The 22,930-nt window shown below is 44.4% G+C and overlaps 1 protein-coding gene and 2 pseudogenes across 1 annotated transcript; 1 reads left to right on the forward strand and 2 right to left on the reverse strand.

The window, feature by feature from the left end:
- Window positions 1-4,159: 4,159 nt before the first annotated feature.
- Slfn11 (schlafen family member 11) lies at window positions 4,160-15,935 on the forward strand. The gene is given in 5 exon segments (XM_032911746.1): window positions 4,160-5,853; window positions 9,048-9,200; window positions 13,474-14,197; window positions 14,359-15,115; window positions 15,117-15,935. Coding segments are annotated over 5 exon segments (2,841 nt in total). The 5' UTR covers window positions 4,160-4,763; the 3' UTR covers window positions 15,234-15,935.
- LOC116908544 lies at window positions 9,801-10,936 on the reverse strand (annotated as a pseudogene).
- On the reverse strand, window positions 11,808-12,801 carry LOC116908545 (annotated as a pseudogene).
- Window positions 15,936-22,930: the final 6,995 nt, after the last annotated feature.

Genomic DNA, 22,930 nt, shown 5'->3' on the forward strand with positions numbered 1-22,930 from the left:
TTCCTATTGGTCTCTTCCCGCGGCCGGAAGAGGCGGATGGGGAGCCACCCAGTGAAAAGGAAAAGCGGGAATTCAAGCCACCTTGCGCGCGGGGATCTGGAGCGCACAGGACGTGGACGATCTGGCTCTGATTCTTCGCGAGGTTCTTAGAGACCCTCAGCTCCCTTCCACCCTCACCGAGGTCTAGCCCACCAGATCCGGGACCGGGTGACCTGAGCAGCCCAGAAGCGAAGGTGACATCTGTGTGTCTCTGCTGCCTGAAGGCCGGGATATTTTATCAAACTCAGCGACTAGTTTCTTTAAAAGTAGATGCTGAGGACTCGAGGGGCGCGTGAGGGTGAAAGGGGATGATCCTGGTGGGTGAGAGCCTGACCAGCCCAGCACAGGAGAAGGGGACGCAAAGGAGTGAGGGGATGGGGGAGGGAGTCTGGCTCTGGCTCTGTCCCCCTAGGTCGTTCCCCCCACCCCACCCCTTCCTGCCCACACCCCCATCTTTCAACTCCCCACCCCACCTCCCCACCCCGACCTCGCTCAACCGGAAGTCTCTGAGCTGGCCGAACCTGTCTTCTCTTAGCAGGTGCAAGTTAAGAGTACAAGCTGAAGTTTTGAAATTACCGTGTTAAAAGGGATTCTGCGGATTCGACCGAGCAGCCCCTCCCTCTAAGATACGGTCTTTAACTGAGGAAGGAGCTAAGAGGCAGAAATAGAATTGTTACTATCTGACCCAGGGTTTATAATCTAGAGGCTATTGGAAAAGAGCCAAAGACCCTGTGATATTCCAAATATCACACTCTCTATAGCCTATTTCCTTTCTGTCCCGGTTCTGCTCCAAGATGACCAATCCCAATTTGTTTTGCCCAGTGTACTGCCCCAGCCCATCTAGAGTTTTGTGTGTTCCACTCTTACTTTCGACACACATTCATCAGAGGCCTAATCTTTCACCGACTGTTTATATGGTTACAGTGTAAGGGAGACAAGATCGCCTTTCTGCAGTCTTCACAGAGCGGTGCTATTACTATAGCCCAGTTGTCCCACAAGCCCCTACAATTGTTTAAAATTGGGAAGCATCCTCTAGTACAGCTTTATTCTGTGACATATGACATTTTTAGGATTTTACTCCCTAAAAAACTGAGTTATATATATCTGGAGACATGGCTCAGCAGTTAAGAACACTTCTTGTTCCTGCAGAAGACCCAGGTTCAGTTCCCAGCACCCACACACACCAGTGAGCAACTCTCATAACAGGTTCCAGAGGATCCCATGCCCTTTTCTGACCAGGCACCCCGCAGGTGATGTACAGACATACACACAAGCAAAATACTTACTATATACCACCGAGCCATCTCTCCAGGCTATTGTCTTTAGTTTTTATGCAGATACTATCATGACATAAAGCCTTGCTATAAAATTGTTTTTTCAAGTCATTATTACATATTACAGACTTATAGACTTGTATATGTTGGATGCATGAAGACACGGTGTAACGGCACTCACCGTCAACTTGATGGGATACGGGATCTCCTAGGGAAAGGCCTCCAGGCACACACGTGAGAAAGGGGGTTGCTTTAGAAGACTCTCCCTACCTCCCTGACAGTTGTAACCTAACCTCGATTAGGCCTGCTCTTTGCCTTTCTCCTCTTCTTCACCTTCTCCCAGGTCCTGGACCACCATCGTTTCCAAACCTTGATGCTCTGGATTCTGTTGTTGTAATCCCTCAGCCTCCTGCCCCATCTTAAAGTTCTCAATTCTGTGCTGGTTCTCTCTAACACCCGTGGTAAATATTGTTAACGTCTCCATCTTAAAGAGAACCTTCAACTTCTCTTTCTTCACGTACATTTCTTTATTTTTAATGTAAGTATATATTTTTTGTATATTGTTGCGTATTGTTATTGTTCTTTTAGTTTTTTTTTTTTTTCTTTTCTTTTTTTTCGGAGCTGGGGACCGAACCCAGGGCCTTGCGCTTGCTAGGCAAGCGCTCTACCACTGGGCTAAATCCCCAACCCCTCTTTTAGGTTTTTTTATAGCATCCCAGGTCTCAGGGACAGCCTAGAGATCCTCCCCCTCCCTGCCCCCCATCCCCAGCACCTGCAGATTTCCATTCATTCTCCTGACCCTCTGGGCTTCTCTCCTGTCTCTTCCCATACCTGATCCTGCCCCCTATTACCCTCCCTCTCCCACCCATGTCCCTTCCCCCCTCTGCCTAATATGACTATTTTGTTCCCCCTTCTAGGTGGGATTGAAGCATCCTCACTTGAGCCTTTCTTCTTGTTTAACTTCTTTGGATTGGTAGGATACATCATTGGCATTCTGTACTTTGTAGATACCCTCCACTTGTCAGTGAGTACATGTCCTTTTGAGTCTGAGTTACCTCACTTATGATGATTTTTCAATCCAGTTGCTTGCAAAATTCATGATATTCTTGTTTTTAATAGCTGAGTAGTATTCCATTATATAAATGAACACACATTTCCTCTATTTATTCTTCAGTTGAGGGGGAGCTGGGTTGTTTCCAGTTTCGGGCTCATTATAATTAAGGTGACTATGAACTTAGCAGAGCACCTGTCCTTCTGGTATGGAGGAGCATCTTTTGGGTATAAGCTCAGGAGCCGTAACTCAAAGTCTCCAGGTAAGACGATTTCTAATTTTCTGAGAAACCAGCAGATTGAGTTCCAGAGTGGTCGTACAAGTTTGCAATCCCACCAGCAGTGGAGGAGTGTTCCTCTTTCTCCACAGCCTTGCCAACATGTGCTATTGCTTGAGTCTTTTCATCTTAGCCATTCTAATTGGTATAAGGTGGAATCTCAGGGTCATTTTGATTTGCATTTCCGTGATGACTAAGGATGCTGAACATTTCTTTAGGTGCTTCTCAGCCATTCAGTATTCCCCAGTTGAGAATTCTTCGTTTAGCTCTGTACCCCATTTTTAATAGGGTTATATGGTTCTCTGGAGTCTAACTTCTTGAGTTCTTTGTATATATTAGATACTAGCCTTCTATCGGATGTAGGATTAGTAAAGATCTACTCCCAATCTGTTGGTTGCTGTTTTGTCCTATTGAGAGTGTCCTTTGAATTACAGAAGCTTTGCAATTTTATGCAGTCCCATTTGTCGATTCTTGATCTTAGAGCTTAAGCCATTGGTGTTCTGTTCAGGAAATTTTCCCCAGCCCCCATGTGTTCAAGACTCTTTCCCACTTTCTCTTCTATTAGTTTGGGTGCATCTGGTTTGATGTGGAGGTCCTTGATCCCCTTGGACTTCAGCTTTGTATAGGGTGATAAGAGTGGATCAATTTGCAGTCTTCTACATGCTGACCTCCAGTTGAACCAGCACCATTTATTGAAAATGCTGTCTTTTTTCCACTAGATGGTTTTAGCTCTTTTGTCAAAGATCAAGTGACCATAGTAGGTTGTGGGCTCATTTCTGGGTCTTCAATTCTATTCCACTGACCTACCTGCATGTCTCTGTACAAATACCATGCAGTTTTTATTATTATTGCTCTGTAATACTGCTTAAGGTCAGGGATGGTGATTCCCCCAGAAGTCCTTTTATTGTTGAGGAGAGTTTTTGCTATCCTGGTTCTTTTTTATTATTCCAAATAATTTGAAAATTGCTCTTCCTAACTCTATGAAGAATTGAGTTAGAATTTTGATGGGGATTGCATTGAATCTATAGATTGCTTTCAGCAAGATGGCCATTTTTACTATATTAATCCTGCCAATCCATGAGCATGGGAGGTCTTTCCATCTTCTGAGATCTTCTTCGATATCTTTCCTCAGAGACTTGAAGTTCTTGCATACAGATCTTTCACTTGCTTGGTTAGAGTCACACTGAGGTATTCTACATTATTTGTGATCTTTATGTGCATTTCTGTGCCTCGCTTTTTTTTTTTTTAAGTAAGTCTATCTAGTGGCTTTTTCTGTACCTGGTTTTTATTTCTTAATCCATTGTGACAATTCATAGAGTTTTGCTTACTGGAAATCTATGAGCCAAAGCATCTGGGGGCTTTTCAAAGTCACCAGTTATGTCATTTCACTAGACACCCTCCACCATCCCCTCCTCCACCAGACAGGGTTTCTTTATGTAGCCCCGGCTGTCCTGGAACTTGTTCTCTATAGACCAGCTGATCTCAGATCCTCCTACCTCTGTCTCCCAAGTGCTGAATTGCTTAATAAGACTTCCTAATCTTGACGTGCAGCATTCATCAGCAGTGTCTATACCTGGAGAATCTCAGCAGGAGATGGCCTTGAGGTCCATGCCCTGACACCATCTTCCTCTTGCTTTTCTTCCACCTCTGGGTTTTCACATCCTGTTTGACATCTCCTTCTAATATATTCTTCCTTTATCCCTTCGTTTATTAGGGAGATGTTCCAAGCTGTGATAGCTCACTCCAGGACACACCCTTGGATTTATTGATTTTTTTTTCCTGGTCCTACACCTTAATGCTGATGGCTTCACCCTGAAAATTCTGGTAACTAGGTGACATTATCTCCTTCTGAGAGCATTATCGAGTCACAGTTTAATACACAAATTAGTTTAGACACCTCATTAATATGTTTTCCCTCCTACGGTACACGTCACACGTGATGATGAGTTCTGCTTTCATTGCCCATCAAAACAGTTTCTGAAGAGAAAGGACTATTTTTATCTTACTTGATATTTTATGGCTTTGACAGAATATATCTGGCTTATATTTAAATATGTTTCAGTAAGTAGATGAGTGAGTTGTGTGCACAGGAGAATTAATTTTTTTAGTAAAAGTAAAACAAATGCTTGGATTGTTTGACTGTAGGATCAGCATGGAAGCTCATCCCTCCTTAGTGGTGGAACCGTCTTACCCAGACTTGATCATCTGTGCAGGAAAGGTGACACTCGGAGAAAAAGATCGAAATAAAATGGACTCGAAGAAGAAGAGACTGGAGAAAGCAAGAATCACAGAGGCTGCTTGTGCTCTGTTGAACTCTGGAGGAGGAGTGATTGTTATGACAATGGCCAACAAGAGCGAGCATCCTGTGGAGATGGGACTGGACTTGGAGACGTCTTTAAGAGAGCTTATTCCGTCCTCTGATTTGCAGGCTTTCATTGAGACCAAGCAACAAGGGGACCAGTTTTACATTTTTGTTAAATCTTGGAGCTGCAGCCCTAAAGATGGTTCCACTAAGCCTCGCATTTGCAGCCTGAGCTCTTCCCTGTACTGTCGATCTTTAACTTCAAAGCTTCCCATGGATTCGAAAGAAACGTTTGAGTTTCTGGAGCGCAAGAAGATGTGTGTCAAAGGTAGTCTGACTGACGGCAAAGGTCCACCTGCTAAAATTCCCAGACTCGTGTGTCAGAACGACCTTGAATCAAATCCCGCTTTTAAAATTTTCCAAAGTGAGAGACTCGAATATGGCCAGCGCTTGCCGTTTTCTGAATCTGCATCTATCGAGTTTAAACAATTCTCTACCATACGTGCCCACGAATATATAAAAAGTGCAATTCCAAAGTACATCTCCGCATTTGCAAACACCCAGGGAGGCTATCTTTTATTTGGGGTGGATGATGAGAGTAAGGAAGTCCGGGGATGCCCAATAGACAATGTTGACCGCGACTTTTTGAAAGCAGTGGTAAATGAAGCAATATCCAAGTTGCCAGTTTTCCATTTTTGTTCATCTAAAGAGAAGGTGTCTTATAAGACCAGAGTCATAGATGTGTTTCAAGAGGGAAATTTGTATGGTTACCTCTGTGTGGTCAAAGTAGAGAGGTTCTGCTGTGCAGTGTTCTCAGAGGCTCCCAATTCATGGATGGCAGACAAGGAGAACGGTGTCTACAGCCTGAACACTGAGGAATGGGTTCGCATGATGGTGGATATTGGCCCAGGTAAGAGGCGAGAGTTTTACCTTCTCGGTCTTTTCTGCCCTCCTTTGAGTTCCTCTGTATCCTTCACACTCTATCTGAGTTCATTACACTCACTGAGGTTGGCTTTCTCTGCCTTTTGTTCTGTTTTGTTTTGTTGGTTTCTGAGACAGTGTTTTTCCATGTAGCCTTGGCTGTCCTGAAACTTGCTTTGTAGACAGGCTGGTCTCACACTCACAGAGATCCACCTGTCTCAGCCTTCCAAGTACTGGGATTAAAGGAACATGCCACCACCAGCACCTGGCCTATATTAGTTTTTTTATCCTACTACTGGAAGGACTTTGTGGCAAAAGAGTATCTCAGCAACTGGAGGGCCAAGGAGTTCGGCAAAACCACATCATGCAAACTTTGGGGGTGGTATGCAAAGGGTTGCCTCGGAGAGGGGTTAGAAAAGAGAGAGACCAGGCCATGATGGTGCCCGCTTTATAGGTGTATTGAGCGAGCACAGAGTGAAAATACATGATCATAGCAATGGTGGAAACGTCTGTTAGTGATGGCGGGGCTGCCGGCACTGAGTCACTGAGTGATGTGAGAGATAGGATCATCTGGATCTGGAATGCGGGCAGTTCTATTGGCTAGTAATGATTTCAGCTTGGTATGAAAATGGTTGCTAGCTTAATCAATCTACTTTAGACATTGGGTAATTTCCCCTTAAGAAATGATTGGTTGTTGCTAAGGAGTGGAGAGGCTCTTTGCCCGGAGAATTGTGATTGTTACCAGGGTGACATGGCTCCTGGAACAAGTTGGTTTCCCGCCCCCCCTAGTAAATGATTTGATCCAGAGGGCAAATTAGTCATAAAATGACTGAAAGCAAACCGCAGTTTGTAATGTTAAGCCGAGCCCCTTGAGCTGGGTGCTTCAGTACGCAGCATGGTTGGAAGAAAAGCCAAACGTGATTGGAGGAGACAAAGTCCACTAACATTGCAGAAAGCAGAGGAGGAATTCACCTGGAATTGTCTCCAGAGCAAGCATTTGTTCTTCGAGTCCAGCTGGACACCCAGAGAGACTTGGGAGACCCTAGAGAAGGCAACCACATCACCGAGAGTAACAGAAGAAAACCTAGAAAAGAGGAGGGAGGGTGTTTGAGACAGCGTGGAAAAGAAGCTTTTTTTTTCCTTCTGGGATGTCGGTGGAGTAGGAAGGTCAGCAGGGTGCTTTCTCTGTCTCTCTGAGCTAGCAGGCTTCCACCACAGTGTCTGGCTACTAAGTCTACTTCCTTTGGTAAATCAAACCTTTGGGATTTTGTTTTAAACACAGCAACTGACTAGTTGTTTTATTAGAGATTTTTTTTAATTTGTTGTTGAAGAATCGTAGAGAAGAAATTGGTAAAAACAGGGTGCAATTAGTAAAAGCAGGAAAACGAGACGCACGGGTCAGGAAGGGCAGTATCCAAATCCCTATTCTCAAAGGTTCTCAAAAGGCCCAGGGCTGAGTCATCAAGTTGTTCATTACATTTTTGGAGATCTGTTTAAGGTTGTTGGATTCTGTTTTTTACTACACCCGACTGAAGCGGCATTTTTCCTGGAGGAAGAGGCATTTCAGCTACAAGAAGATCCAGTGCCCATCAGTTTGGCAGAACCACCAAGGAGCCAGTTAGGATAGCCAGTTGCTAGAGATGGAGAAGGGGAGACTAAAGGAGCTGGAGTAAGAGAAGGAGCTGTGGGTGGGATCAAAAGCAGTGGAGGGCAGGGTTGGGGATTTAGCTCAGTGGTAGAGCGCTTGCCTAGCAAGCGCAAGGCCCTGGGTTCCGTCCCCAGCTCCGGGGCGGGGGTGGGGGGGGGAAGCAGTGGAGGAATCAAAGCCAGAAGGAGTTGAGTTGGGGAACAGAAAGAGCAGAGAGAAGACCTGGAGTGGAGCTAAAAGAAAACTTTGAATACTCTCCATTTCCTCGATCGCTGGCAGTAGTCGGAAAGGATGATTTACCTGCTGATGCAATTGTCACCCACCATTACTGTATCTTGACCCATCTGTCCCTTAGTGCCTGGTAGCATTTTATGAAAATCAAGGCACTGACACACAGTGCATATATATTTACTCATTGCTGGCTGGGCCAGTGCTTCTAACAAGCTCAGGCCTACCAGACCCTCAATCATCTTCAGGTTGTGGGCCCAACTTTATCCTGCTCATGGCATGCTACCACCTATTTTCTTATATTTTTTTAAAAATGTGTTGTCTTAGTTAGGATTTTACGGCTGTGAACAGACACCATGACCAAGGCAACTCTTATAAAGGACAGTATTTAATTGGGCTGGCTTACAACTACAGGTTCAGGGTTCAGTCCATCATCATCAGAGTGGGAACAGAGCAGCATCTAGGAAGGCATGGTTCAGGAGCTGAGAGGTCTACGTCTTCATCCGAAGGCCGCTAGCAAAAGACTGGCCTCCAGGCAGCTAGGATGAGGGTCTTAAAGCCCATACCTACAGTGACACACCTATTCCAACAAGGCCATACCTCCAAATAGTGCCATTCCCTGGGCCAAGCATATTCAAACAATGGCATGTGTAAACGTTTCCCTATGTGTGTATTTGTACCATGTGCTTGTGGCGTCTGAAAAGATCAAAAGAGGCTGTTGGATCCTCAGAACTGGAGCTATAAATGATTGTGAGCCACCATGTGAGTGCTGAGAACTGAACCCTGGTCCTTTCCAAGATCAGCCGGTGCCCTTGACCTCTGACCCATCTCTCCATCCTCAACCTTCACTTTCTGTGCCCAGCCTCCTGCTACCTGAACCACTTGGCTTGCTTACCTTCCATAGCCGTAGCAAGCTGACACCAGGATTCCTGATCTCAGATTCTTACCGTCAGGTACCAGCCAGCTCAGGATCAACCAGTGGATGGTTCTCAATCAAGTTGGCAGCCAGCGAATCCACAAAATGGTCCTCCTCTCCAGCTCTTGCTTGCCCAAGATGACAGAGGGGCCCCTGCTTCCCCAGAACCTCCAATTGGATTTGAAACTTTTGACGATTGTGCCTTTGTCCCATGGACAGGATTTCCAGTCTCTGCACCAGGGCTGCTTACATAACCTTCTGGATTAAGTTTCAGCTTCCCTTCTTTGTGGTTTCTGATGTCCTTCCAATCCCCCTGCCTCCCATCCCCGGAATAGAGCCTATGCTTTGTTACCCTGTTACTCTGACTCTTTTCATTTACTGTGTCACACAGAGGCAGCTTCCAGCAAGCAATCGTCCCTCGATGACCTGTCTAAAGATTTTGAATGTCAGCTGAGTCTGTCCAACAGCCCTCCACGCTGCAGACCAGTGTATTCTAAAAAAGGACTGGAACATAAAGGGGACCTGCAAAAGCGTTTATTTCAAGGTAAGAACAGATAGTTTCCCTATTAAGAGGAAGAGATCATTTAATAACTTTGGTTAAAAAGAAGTTATGAAGCGGCAGTGCTACATACTTCTTGGGAACGAGATGACCCTTGAAGTCATCTAGCACAGGGCTAGCAAAATCTGATAGTTACATATGCAGAGGCCGAGGCCCCCATCAGGGGTTTAAAACTTATCATTTCCAGGGGCGAGGCTTACGCATATGCACTTGAAGCAGCTTCTTAAGGAGTTCTTATCCTGTGTCTGGAACTCGCTGAACCAGTACAGTCTTAGCAAAAGCCTTGCACAGGAAACGATGATGTAATTGGCCCTTTAGTCAGCCTTTAAGGATGGAGGGGAAAAAAACATAAACATTCACGTGGCAGATAAGAGGGCACCGAGGAGCCATTAGTAATTTGTCTTGAAAGAAGGTAGTGAGACAGAGTCACCAGCGTCTAATCTGGGTACAAAGTAATCATTTCAGACCATGGATAATGTTAGACTTTAGCTAAAAAATTCCTACTTAGAAAAAGTTCAGGTTCCTGAAGTAGGGAGTAGCTTTTTTTTTTCTTGATCAATGTTTATTGTCTTTATGAAAAAATCTTCATAGAAAACTGCTTTAGCTTTCAGCAGCCCGATCCTGAGCTCTGAGGAAGCTGCCTTCTTTTGAGCAACCCGGTCTTTCTCCTGAGCAAGAGACATTTTGGGACGATTCCTCCTCTTCTCCTTCACTTCTCTCTTGGGCTTCTTCTCATAGACTGGATTCTCTCGGATAGCAGCGCGAGCTTTCTTATACATCTCCCCCATGACTGGAGTTGCGTTGCTCTTGATGTACTGAGAGAACTGTTTCTTATACGCATCTTCATCTTCCTCCACCAGGTAGCGCATGTAGTCTGCCACATTCTGACCCATGGTGTGCTTCCGGTGCACCTCTGCATTGAACTCCTTGCTTTCAGGGTCATAGCCAGGGAATCGTTTGGTACTATGGGGGATAGACAAGCCTCCATCCACAGCTCCCTTCAGGGCGCCAAAAACTTTATTGCCAGTTGTAGTTCTTCTGGCAAGACCCGCATCCAGATAGCAAGTGAGGGCACCAGGCCGACCGTCAATGCTTTCCACATTGTATTCATCTCCATTCCAGCTCCACTTGGCCTTCATAGATCTTGTCCATACCAAACCTATTCAGAAGCCTGCGGGCCAGCAGCAGGCCAGTGCAATAGGCTGCAGCATAGTTTGTCAGGCCAACGTTCACACGGCATTTTGGAAGTTCATGTGCATATGCTGCACAGACGACCGTCTCCCCCCTGTACGGGCATATGCAATCTGGCAGGTGATGTCTCTGTCACACAAACTATCATCCTGTGTTTGGGTGAGTTGGACTTATTTTTGTCCTGGATCACCAATGGTTTCCGTACATAGTAGCCAGTCTCACCGTCTCGCCGCTTTCTAAATCTCACTTGGTATCTTTTAAAGTAGGCCTTATTCTTGACAACTTTCACAAACCCCATCCTGCGGAACCGAGACCTGCAAGTGCGGCTCCACGCAGACCTAGGAAATAGCTTCTATAACTTCACACTGTGAGATCTACTCATCAGATCTGATACAGAGACATCCTGTGTGCGGTGTAAGCATTTATTAGTGCCCTGGTAGCTAATAGATTAGAAGGGCCTTGGGTTTACTTTCAAAGTTAATTTACCCAAGCTCCTCCTTATTAGCTTATCAGAATTGTTTTTAAACTTTCCACAAAGGAATCTGATATAAGAATGACTACTTTTTTTTTTTTTTTATTAACTTAACTTGAGTATTTCTTATATACATTTCGAGTGTTATTCCCTTTCCCGGTTTCCGGGCAAACATCCCCCTCCCCCTCCCTTTCCTTATGGGTGTTCCCCTCCCCATCCTCCCCCCATTGCCACCCTCCCCCCAACAATCACGTTCACTGGGGGTTCAGTCTTAGCAGGACCCAGGGCTTCCCCTTCCACTGGTGCTCTTACTAGGATATTCATTGCTACCTATGAGGTTGGAGCCCAGGGTCAGTCCATGTATAGTCTTTAGGTAGTGGCTTAGTCCCTGGAAGCTCTGGTTTCTTGGCATTGTTGTACATATGGGGTCTCGAGCCCCTTCAAGCTCTTCCAGTTCTTTCTCTGATTCCTTCAACGGGGGTCCTAAGGAATGACTACTTTTTAAAGAATTTCTTTAAGCTCAATAAATCCCATTCGTTTGGCACAGGTCCCTCTAAGATAACAGAAGGGCAATGTCTTTCCGTCAGCTTGGAGGGATAAGACTGGAAGGGGATGTAGACAGACGGAATTTCTCCTGCTTATCTCTCGTACTATACATAAGGCTTTGCACTCCTCTTTATTTTTAAACTTTTCTATAAATTTAATCTTATTGAAATAGAGGTTTTTTTCTTTTTTGGGGGGGTGCAGTGGATTTTACTGATGTTATTCAAGAAAGTAGAGAGGGCTCCCTAGGCCCCACCTGTTATTATGGGGGTCTGGGATGGAAATTGTGAGGGAGATGCTCAGTGTTGGGATGGGGACTCCTCAGAAACTGAGGGCCTCTCTCTTCCTCTCAGTATCCTTTCTGGGCTGGGGTGGGTGGCCCAGGGTTTCTTACTCCTTGGAGGCCATATAGGCCATGAGGTCTGCCATCCTGTGGCTGTAGCTGTATTCATTGCCATACCAGGAAATGAGCTTTACAAAGTTGTCATTGAGAGAAATGCCAGCCCCAGCATCAAAGGTGGAAGAGTGGGAGACAACCTGGTCCTCAGTGAAGCCCAGGATGCCCTTTAGTGGGCCCTCGGATGCCTGCTTCACCACCTTCTTGAAGTCATCATACTTGGCAGGTTTCTCCAGGTGGCATGTCAGATCCACAAAGAAGACATTGGGGGTAAGAACATGGAAGGCCATGCCAGTGAGCTTCCTGTTCAGCTCTGGGATGACCTTGTCCACAGCCTTGTCAGCACCAGTAGATGCAGGGATGATGTTCTGGGCTGCCCTGTGGCCATCACGCCACAGCTTTCCAGAGAGGCCATCCACAATCTTCTGAGTGGCAGTGATGGCATGAACTATAGTCATGAGCCCTTCCACGATGCCAAAGTTGTCATGGATGACCTTGGCCAGGGGAGCTAAGCAGTTGGTGGCGCAGGATGCATTGCTGACAATATTGAGTGAGTTGTCATATTCCTCATGGTTCACACCTATCACAAACACGGGGGCATCAGCAGAAGGGGTGGAGATGATGACCCTTTTGGCCCCACCCCTCAAATGGGCCCCGGCCTTCTCCATGGTGGTGAAGACGCCAGTAGACTCCATGACATACTCAGCACCAGCATCACCCCATTTGGTGTAAGCAGGATCTCCCTCCTGGAAGATGGTGCTGGGCTTCCCGTTTACCACAAGCTTCCCATTCTCAGCCTTGACTGTGCCATTGAATTTGCCAGGGATGGAGTGATACTGGAACATGTAGACCATGTAGTTAAGGTCCATGAAGGGGTCGTTGATGGCAACAATCTCTTCTTTGCTAGATGCAGAGAAGGCAGCCCTGGTAACCAGGCGCCTAATACAGCCAAATCCGTTCACACCAAACTAAACCATCTTGTCTACAGGATGAGGCTGGCACTGCATGAGAAGATGTGGCTGTCTCTGGAACAGGGAGGAGCAGAGACGAGAATAGTGTTTTCATACAATAATGATTTTCCGTCCCCCAACTCCACCCAGATCCTTCCCCACCTCCTCCTCCACACTCAACTCTGCACCCTTCTATCCTCTCTCTCATTAGAAAACAGTCAACTAAAATAAACAAACCAGAATAGAACAAACGGGGGAGGGGGGAAGGAGGAACCTAAGAAAAAGAACAAGAAACACATACTTAGCAGATACACATACACACACTCTCTCTCACACACATCCCATAAGGACACAAAATCAGAAACCGTAATAAATAAGCAAAGGACCTGTAAGGTATGTGTGTGTGTATGTATGTATGTATACAAATTTTGAATCTTCTCACAGCCCAACTGTATGAAGTGTGTGTGTGTGTGTGTGTGTATACATACACATATATGCACACATATATATATACACATATATATGTGTGTGTGTATATATATATATATATATCCAGACAAAGCATATAAAACAAAAATCTTCTAAAAATACCATTGAGTTTGTTATATATTGGCCACCAACTTCATTCTCCATTTTAAACATAGTATGTGAATTTTTTGAAACAATTCATTGATTTGAAACCTTGTCTATTCTTTTTATGTCCAGTGTCAGCAGACTGTTTTAAGTATACTCCTGAATCCCTCTGGAGGGAGCTGTGTTCCCAGCATGAGAGACTAGAGAACTTAATAAGCCAGCAAATGCGTTCTTTCTCCTGTGGTTTGCTGATCCTCTCTAGAAGCTGGGCTGTGGACCTGAACCTGGAAGGGAAGCAGGGAGTCATCTGTGATGCTCTGCTCATTGCAGAGAATAGCCCCCCGACACTCTACACCGTCCTTGAGGAGCAAGATGAGCTAGGTCAGGACTACTGCACCCGCACTGCCTTTACTCTGAAGCAGAAGCTGGTGAACACTGGTGGCTACACTGGGAGAGTGTGTGTCATGACCAAGCTTCTCTGCCTGAGTTCTCAGAACAATATTGAGACCAATGGGAACTCAGTCTCTCTTATTGATTACCCACGCTCCTATAACCTTGCAAATATCCAGGAAATGGAGGACTTGCTGCAGGCCCTTGTGATTGTCTTGCTCAACTTCAGCTCTTTCTTAAGCGATCAGCTTGGCTGTGAAATTTTGAATCTTCTCACAGTTCAACAGTATGAGATACTCTCAAAAAGTCTCCACAAAACCAGAGAACTGTTTGTGCATGGCATGCCAGGCTCAGGGAAGACCATCATTGCCATGAAAATCATGGAAAAGATCAAAAACACATTCCACTGTGAAACAGATAGCATTCTCTACATCTGTGAAAATCAGCCGTTGAGGCAATTCATCCGGTAAGTGTTTGTAAGTCATCTGTGTGCTTTACATCTCAACTTTTCTGTTATGTTACCCTGGTTCTTGGGAATTAGTCAGTAAAATGATCTGAGACAGCAGTGCTGTGTTGCGGGGATTATGATAGTCAGAGAAACACCTAATGTCCTTTTCACCGTTACAGGGCAAAAAATATCTGCCGGGCAGTAACCCGGAAAACCTTTATGACACCTAACTTTGAGGTGGAGAGGATCCAACACATTATTGTTGATGAAGCCCAGAATTTCCGCACTGAGAATGGGGACTGGTATATGAAGGCAAAACGTATCACTCAGAGAATGAAAACTTGTCCTCAAATTTTCTGGATCTTTCTGGACTATTTTCAGACCAGTCACCTGAAGGAGAGTGGCCTCCCAGATTTCTTACACCAGTATCCAAAGGAAGAGCTCACAAAAGTGGTACGCAATGCAGATAAAATAGCTGAATTTCTACAAGAAAAATTGGAGGAAATCAGAAGTAACCCTCCACCCATCATCCCCCGAGAGTCCCTGAACATGGTCTGTGAGTTTAACTGGTCTCAAGGTGTATCAGGCACCTGTAAGCTGCTTAGATCCTTGGATTTGAAACAGATGGCGAGGTATGTAGCAGAGAGGTGTGATTTTTTCTTGAAAAATGGCTATTCTGCCCAAGACATTGCAGTGCTTTTTAGTACAGAGGACGAGAAGGATAACAATGAAGATATGTTCCTGAGAGAAATAAGGACCAGAACATCTCAGATAGATGATGCCTATCATCTTTACATGTTTGACAGCATACGTCGATTCTCGGGCCTAGAAAGAAGCATTGTGTTTGGTATTGATCCCCGTACAGCTGAGAAGTCCATTTTCCACAACCTAATGCTCTGCCTAGCTTCCAGAGCGAGGAAACATCTGTATATCCTATCTAAAGTACCCAACCCTTTCAACTTCTGAGGGGTGAAGCTCAATAGTAGTATGCTTGAACTGGATGTATAAGGTCCTAGGTTCAATTGCTGATGACAAGAAACTAAAATCTAGTTGAGATCCTTCAGGACAAGAAGAAGGATAAAGATACTGAAAGACCCAGAGTTGGGGCCAATCTGGGGCCATTGGGAAAATTCCCACCACAAACCTCCAAGCACAAGGACCCTCCCTTCCAGGAGGAAAAAAAGCTGGTTTAGTTCCTGGAACAGCTGCAAGCCAGACTGTCATACGAAGCTACCTGTGACTTCCAACTGACGCCCCGCCCCATGGAAAGTCTTGAACAGTACACTGAGTCCGATCTGAAAGTTGTTTCAATCCACCAAATGTACATAATACCCTGCCTAGCTTCCATTGTGCAAATCCTGCCCCCATTGTTTGGATTCTGCCCCAGTTGTTTGAATTATGCCCCAATTGTTTGCAAGGTATATAATCCCCTGTTAAAATCTGCTCCTGACATGTCAGAATTAAACTCCTCTTGCTTTTGCACTGATCACTGCCTCCGTGAGTCTCATTCAAGAGGTCCTGGAAGAGGTTCAATTCAGACCTCATCGTACAACAAAACCTTGTTCTGTTTTGGAAAATGTGGGAATAAGTATTAACCAATGGATATTGTAACTGAGGCTGAAAACAAAGTTGGAGAAAAGACTGACAAGGCAGTGTACACATGATATATTGCTGGGGGCAGCATACCAGGGCGCTGCCCACAGCAGGCCTAGATGGAGACATCTCAGAAGCCCTTGGCAGCTCTTTGTAAAAAAAAGAATGAAAAAGGATGGTGTCTGGGACCCTGAGATGCAGGAGACACATCCCTCCAGGGGACCTGCCATCAGAAATAAGGGACTGCCCACAGCAGATCTGGGTCTATTTGGTTTTAATAGGCATCTTTCCTGGTATGCCAACAGACACTTTAGGTAGCCATTTTGTTCCCTGTGCCAGAGACTTTCCATTTGACCTAACATTACAGCCTTTTGTTGAGGATAAGGAACAAAGTATTCTCTTCTGTAACTACTTCCTGCTGAAATTAGTGTCAAGATCCCAGGTACTGAGGTAGAATGGACCAGAAAGTGATGAATTCTGGAAATTAACTCTCTCTTGCTATTCTGAGGCCAAAAGCTGACAGCTTCTGGCAATTAACACTCTTAATATTCTGATGGCTGAAGCTGATGACTTCTGGGAATTAACACTACTACGAACAGCAGGGGATTAATAAAGGAAATTTAGTTACTTTGGGCTCTTTACTCTTTTGACTCAGGGGCTGCTTGCTGGCTGGGGAGAGCCTCAGAGTTCATTAACTCTTCATGAACCAGAGAGAAAAAAAAAGAAAAGAAAGTCAAGCATGCATGCACACTGGATAAAGGAGAAAAGGGATTCTTTGCCACTTTATACGTGCTTTTAGTTTTCATACTTTCTCAGACAAAATTACCTCATAGCAATTATCAAGTAGAAACATTACAGCAGCATAATGATTTTCTAAACACTTACATTTCATGAGTTCATAGTAAGTGTAAGGCCATAGTTCATGTCCTAGGTGGATAAGGTTTAAGGAGTTACAGCAGAATTATTTATATGTCTTTCCATTAAGTCTAGTAGCTTACTAAACATTCTTTATCTATTTTCTAGCGCTATAAGTTCATTATAAGTTTAAAGCAGGGGTTGGGGATTTGGCTCAGTGGTAGAGTGCTTGCCTAGGAAGCGCAAGGCCCTGGGTTCGGTCCCCAGCTCCGAAAAAAAGAATTAAAAAAAAAAATAAGTTTAAAGCAACAGTTTTTATGTCACAAGTTAGCAAGGTTTTTTCAAGAGACAAATCATCTGCCTTATGTCTTATTATTTTGAAGTCTTGTATAGATAAACTAGTCAATCATTTATTTTCTGTCATTATACCAACAATAAACTTCTCATTCCCAATTTATGACTTTTAGTTACTGATATTAGTAGCCTCAGTCGTAATCTAGAAGGAAGGTTTTCCTTGATCGTAAATTTATTCCAAGCCTATTTCCTTTTCCTAGTGCAATTAGCTTGTGACAAAGAATTCTATTTGCAGCTTTTTATTCTAGAGGGGGCTTAAAATCACTTGAATCAATTCAGGAGTTCTATAAAATCAGAAATTATGAAATCATCAATTCATCTCAACAGCATTATTACATGAAAGTACATCTTCAGATTGATCTTCAGGAAATTTGCCAAATAGGGTGGGCTAATACTCAGGATTTATTGGGTTATCTTATGGTGATAGGAAAGGCATATCAGCATTGAGAAGTAATCTTGGGATGAAGTCTCTGAGATCCATGCTTGCCATAGCCTTTCTGCATGGCTCTTGTCAAAGTAAAAAGTTGTCAAAACTGGAATGTTAGTCAAAGGCTAGGAAGGGATTCAGTCAAGAGGCATTCATGCAATGGGGAATTTATGAGAAATAGCTAGTTAAAGAGACAGGGAGCAATCACATTGGCTGTACAGACTCACATCAGCTTTCAGCAAGCCCCAGGCTTTCAGCTATTTGGAATAGTTTGTAGTCTGCAGCTGATTCCTGGATGGTGTCTGTCAGCCAGTTGAAACTACTGGGACAGATAACTAGAACAGAAGTTAAAGCTTAGGGACTTAAAGGAAATATTAGCTTTGGAACTCCAAGGTCCATGGTCCTGGTAGTTGAGTGAAGAGAAGAGTACCAAGACCAGGGGAGAGAGAAAGATCCTACCCTCAGGAGACATGGACCCCACCCTTGAGGTCTGAGAAAAATCAAGAAATGTCCCTGGCAGTTGCAAAATATACACAGCAGTTTCAGCTAGCTGATAATAATAGAGATAAGAAAACATAAATTGTTCCCAGGTCAAGATGCCCCTTTTTAATATGTGCTCCCTCCACGGTTTAACCAGGTGCTGTAAACCAATTAGCTTAAAGGTCAACATTCTTGTGATGGTTTCCATATGCTCCTCCCAGAGTGTGGCACTATTAGAAGGTGTGGCCTTGTTGGAAGAAATGTGTCACTGTAGGGGTGGGCTTGGAGATCTTCCTCCTAGCCTCGTGAGGATGCCCAGTCTGTTCCTAGTTTCCTTTGGATAAAGATCTCTCAGTTCCTCTTGCACCATGCCTGCCAGATGATGCCATGCTTCCACCTTGATGACTATGGACTGAACCTCTGAACCTGTAAGCCAGCCCCAATTAAATGTTGTCATTTATAAGACTTGCCTTGGTCATAGTATCTGTTCACAATAGTAAAACCCTGAGACAGAAATTGGTACCAGAAGTGGGGTGGTTATAGAGGAGCAGAAGTATAAGGATGAATCTTTTTTTTTTAAAGATTTATTCATTTATTATATATAAGTACACTGTAGCTGTCTTCACACACACCAGAAGAGGGCATCAGATCTCTTTACAGATGGCTGTGAGCCACCATGTGGTTGCTGGGAATTGAACTCATGACCTCTGGAAGAGCAGTCGGGTGCTCTTAACCACTGAGCCATCTCTCCAGCCCCAAGAATGAATCTTTTAAGAATCTTTAATATTTCACCAGCACCTTCAGTTACTGAAACTATTGATACTCTCTTTCCTGGGAGGTTGGAGAATATTGAAGGTCCATGGTTGAAACTACATTTCAAACTTAAAGAATCTAATGCCTTTGATTATCTTGATGAATTAGGTGATTCTGTGTACAAAACATTCTACAAGTTGGTGGCAAATCAGAAAATGATATTGCAGGCTTGTTGCTCTTAGTATCTCTGGAAAAATTGATGAAGGAAAAGAATGAGCTGTATGATAAAATTTAATGGCTCCAGATGCAGGTAAACAATCTAAAGGGTTCTAAGTGTGCCCTTGAAGAGAGTCTTCTCTCTAGCAGCCACAGAGCTAGAGTTGCAGAAAATCAAACTGAAACCCTCATTATAAGGTTGTCTGAATTATAGTGAAAATTCAAGTTTCAGTCTCAGAGGGTGTCAGCAGTTAAAGTAAGGGCACTAATTGGCAAAGAATGGGATCCTATAACTTGGGATGGAGATGTGTGGAAGAACCCTGTTGAAGCTGAGAATTTTGAGTCTTTGGGGTTTATCCCACCTGAGGAAGTAGTACTCTCAGCCCCAACCCTTAAAATAATGCCTTTTTCACATGAGGAAATTAATCCCTCAGAGTCTGATAAACCACCAGTGACTTTCTCTGAAAAAAATGGCACATAAGACAATATTGATATTTTTCAAGACCCACCAATAGTTTCTTCTAGACCCATAACCAGACTCAAGGGAAAATAGGCCATTAGAGGTGAGGTAGAAAGTGTAGTCTATGAGGAAATCACTACACTACTAAGGAGCTTAATGAGTTTGCTAATTCATTCGAGCAGAAGTCTGGGGAATATGTGTGGGAATGGATTTTAAGGGTGTGGGAAAATGGAAGGAACATAAAACTAGATCTAGCTGAGTTTATTGACATGGGCCCTCTGAGTGGAGAGTCTAGGTTTAATATGGAAGTTCGCACAGTTAAAAATGGTGTCACGTTTTTTGAATGGCTGGTTGAAGAGGCCATCAAAAAGATGGCTTACTGAAAAGGAGTTGGAGGTGCCTGATATCCCTTGGCTTAGTGTTGACAAAGGGATTTTAAGGCTCAGGGAAAGTGCAATGCTAGTGTGGATACGTTGTGTAAAACCTAATCCTCCACAATGGGAAGACCCAGAAGACACGCCCTTCATGAATCCTATAAGATGCAAACTGGTAAGAGGGGCACCAGCACATTTGAAGAGTTTTGTTCTTGCCCTTTTCCTTGTGCAAGATGGTTTAAATGCAATGGGTTTAATTGGGCCCTGAGGTAACAAGGGCCAGGTGGCAGTGCTGAATCACTAGAAACAAGGTGATCATAGTTATTATAATGGACAGCATAGACAAAACAATGTTTATAATGACCTAGCCCATAATGTGAAATTCAATGGCATGACTCGTTTAGACCTTTGGTACTGGCTAATCACTCATGGTGTTTCTAGGCATGAAATAGATAGGAAGCCTACTGCATATCTGTTTGATCTGTATATTGGATTGTGACAAAAGGCAATCTTGGCCAGTGAATCAGTTTCCAGACTTGAGCCAGCTTGCAGACCCAGAACCCCTTGAATGAAGGAGTATCCAGGTTCCCCTGAGGAAGGATCTTGATAAGACACATAAAAGTTTTGCTGTTAGTCTTTCTCCAGTTCTTCCCTAGAGGGACCTACGGCCTTTTACAATAGTAACTGTATACTGGGGGAAAGGAAATAATCAGATTTTCTGTGGTCTAATGGATACTGGTTCTGAATTGACGCTGACCCCCAGGAGATTCCAAGAAACATTGTGGCCCTCCAGTTAAAGTAAGGGCTTATGGGGGACGGGTGATTAATGGAGTTTTGACTGATGTCTGATTCACAGTAGGTCCAGAAGTTCTCTGAACACATCCTGGGGTCATTTCCCCAGTTCCAGAATGTATAATTGGGAAAGATATACTTAGAAATTGTCAGAATTCTCAGATTGGTTCCCTGGCCTGTGGAATGAGGACTCAGTACCTGTCCATAAGGACCACCAGAAGCAATTTGCTTTCATTTGGCAAGACCAGCAGTATACCTTTACAGTTTTGCCTCTAGGATATATTAACTCTCCTGCCCTGTGTCATAACTTAGTTAGAAGGGCTCTTGATCATTTGACTCTTCACAAAATATCACATTGGTGTACTGTATTGATGACATTAAGTTAATTTGACCAAGTGAGCAGGAAGTAACAAACATTTTGGTTGGATTCACTGGTAACCCATATGTGGGAAATAAATCCAACCAAAATTCAAGGACCATCTACATCAGTGAAATTCTTAGGAGTCCAGTGGTGTGGGGCATGCAGAGATATTCCGTCTAAGGTGAAAGATAAGTTATTGCTCCTGGCCCCTCCACCACCAAGAAAGAAGCGTAACGTCTAGTGGGTCTATTTGGAATCTGGAGACAGCTCACTCCTCACTTGGGTGTGTTACTCAGGCCCATTTACCAAGTGACTGGGAAAGCTGCTAGCTTTGTGTGGGGTCTGGAACAGGAGAAGGCTCTTCAACAAGTCTAGGCTGCTATGCAGGCTGCTCTACCACTTGGACCATATGATCCAGCCGACCCGATGGTACTTGAGATGTCTGTGTCAGAGAGAGATACTGTTAGGAGCCTCTGGCAGGCCCCTGTAGATGAATCACAGAAGAGGCCTTTGGGATTTGGGAGCAAATCTCTACCGTTCTCTGAAGACAACTATTCTCACTTTGAACAACAGCTCTTGGCCTGCTATTGGGCCTTAGTGGAAACTGAACGTTTGACAAAAGGACACTGAGTTACCATGCAACCTGAACTGCTGACCATGAGCTGGGTGTTATCAGACCCACCAGGCCATAAAGTAGGACATGCACAGCAGCAATCTACTATCAAATGGATGTGGTATATACATGGTCAGAGCAGGTCCTGAAGGCACAAGCAAGTTACATAAAGAAGTTGCTCAAATGCCTATGGTCTCTCCTGTTACAAGGCCATCTGCTGCCAAGCATGCGCCTATAGCCTGTTGAGGTGTTCCCTATGATCGGCTGACTGAAGAAGAGAAGACTAGGACCTGGTTTACTGATGGCTCTGCACGTTATGTGGGCACCACCCAGGAGTGGACAGCTGCAGCTTTACAACCCCTTTCCTGAACATCCCTGAGAGATACAGGTGAAGGGAAATCTTCACAGTGGGCAGAACTTCAGGCAGTACCCATGGTATTACAGTCGGTTTGGACGAAGAAATGGCCAGATGTACGATTGTTCACTGACTCATGGGCTGTAGTCAATGGATTGGCTGGATGGTCCGGGACTTGGAGAGATCCCAATTGGAAAATGGTGAGAAAGACATCTGGGGAAGAAGTGTGTGGATAGATCTCTCCAAATGGGCAAAGGATATGAAGATATTTGTGTCCCATGTAAATGCTCACCAAAAGGTGACAAGCTGAGGAGGAGTTCAATAATCAAGTGGATAAGATGATCCGTTCTGTAGACAGTCACCCTCTTTCCCCAGCCATCCCTGTCATTGCTCAATGGGCACATGAACAAAGTGGCCATGGTGGCCGAGATGGAGGTTATGCTTGGGCTCAACAACACAGACGTCCACTCACAAAGGCTGACCTGACTACAGCTGCTGCTGAATGCCAGATCAGCCAACAGAGTAGAAAGAAGTTTGTTGCAGTCAACAAAGATTAAAAAGGAGTTGGAGATCTGAAGATCACTTTGACATCAGACATTGAGATGCTAAATTTGGAGTTTGCCCAGCTGATTTTCTGTCTTGCTTTGGGATTACAGTTAAGTGATTAGATGAATCTTAGAAGAGACTTTGAACATTGTTGAGACTGCTACAGACTTTTGAAGTTGGACTAAATGGATTTTGCATTATGCTATGTTTAATAGCATGTGTTTGAACATATGACTCATGTGTTTGAACAAGCCTATGGGGAGTGGAATGTGGTAGTTTGCATATGCTCCTCCCAGGGAGTGGCACTATTAGAAGGTGTGGCCTTGTTGAAGGAAGTGTGTCTTTGTGGGGTGGCCTTGGAGACCCTCCTCCTAGCCACCTGAGAATGCCCAGTCTGTCCCTGGCTTCCTTTGAATGAAGATACAGAACTCTCAGCTCCTCTTGCACCATCCCTGCCTGGATGCTGCCATGCTTCCACCTTGATGGTAATGGACTGAACCTCTGAACCTGTAAGCCAGCCCAATTAAATGTTGTCCTTATAAGATTTGCCTTGGTTGTGGTGTCTGTTTACA

This window comes from Rattus rattus, chromosome 9 (assembly GCF_011064425.1).
Source record: "Rattus rattus isolate New Zealand chromosome 9, Rrattus_CSIRO_v1, whole genome shotgun sequence".
In the NCBI taxonomy this organism is placed as follows: Eukaryota; Metazoa; Chordata; class Mammalia; order Rodentia; family Muridae; genus Rattus; species Rattus rattus.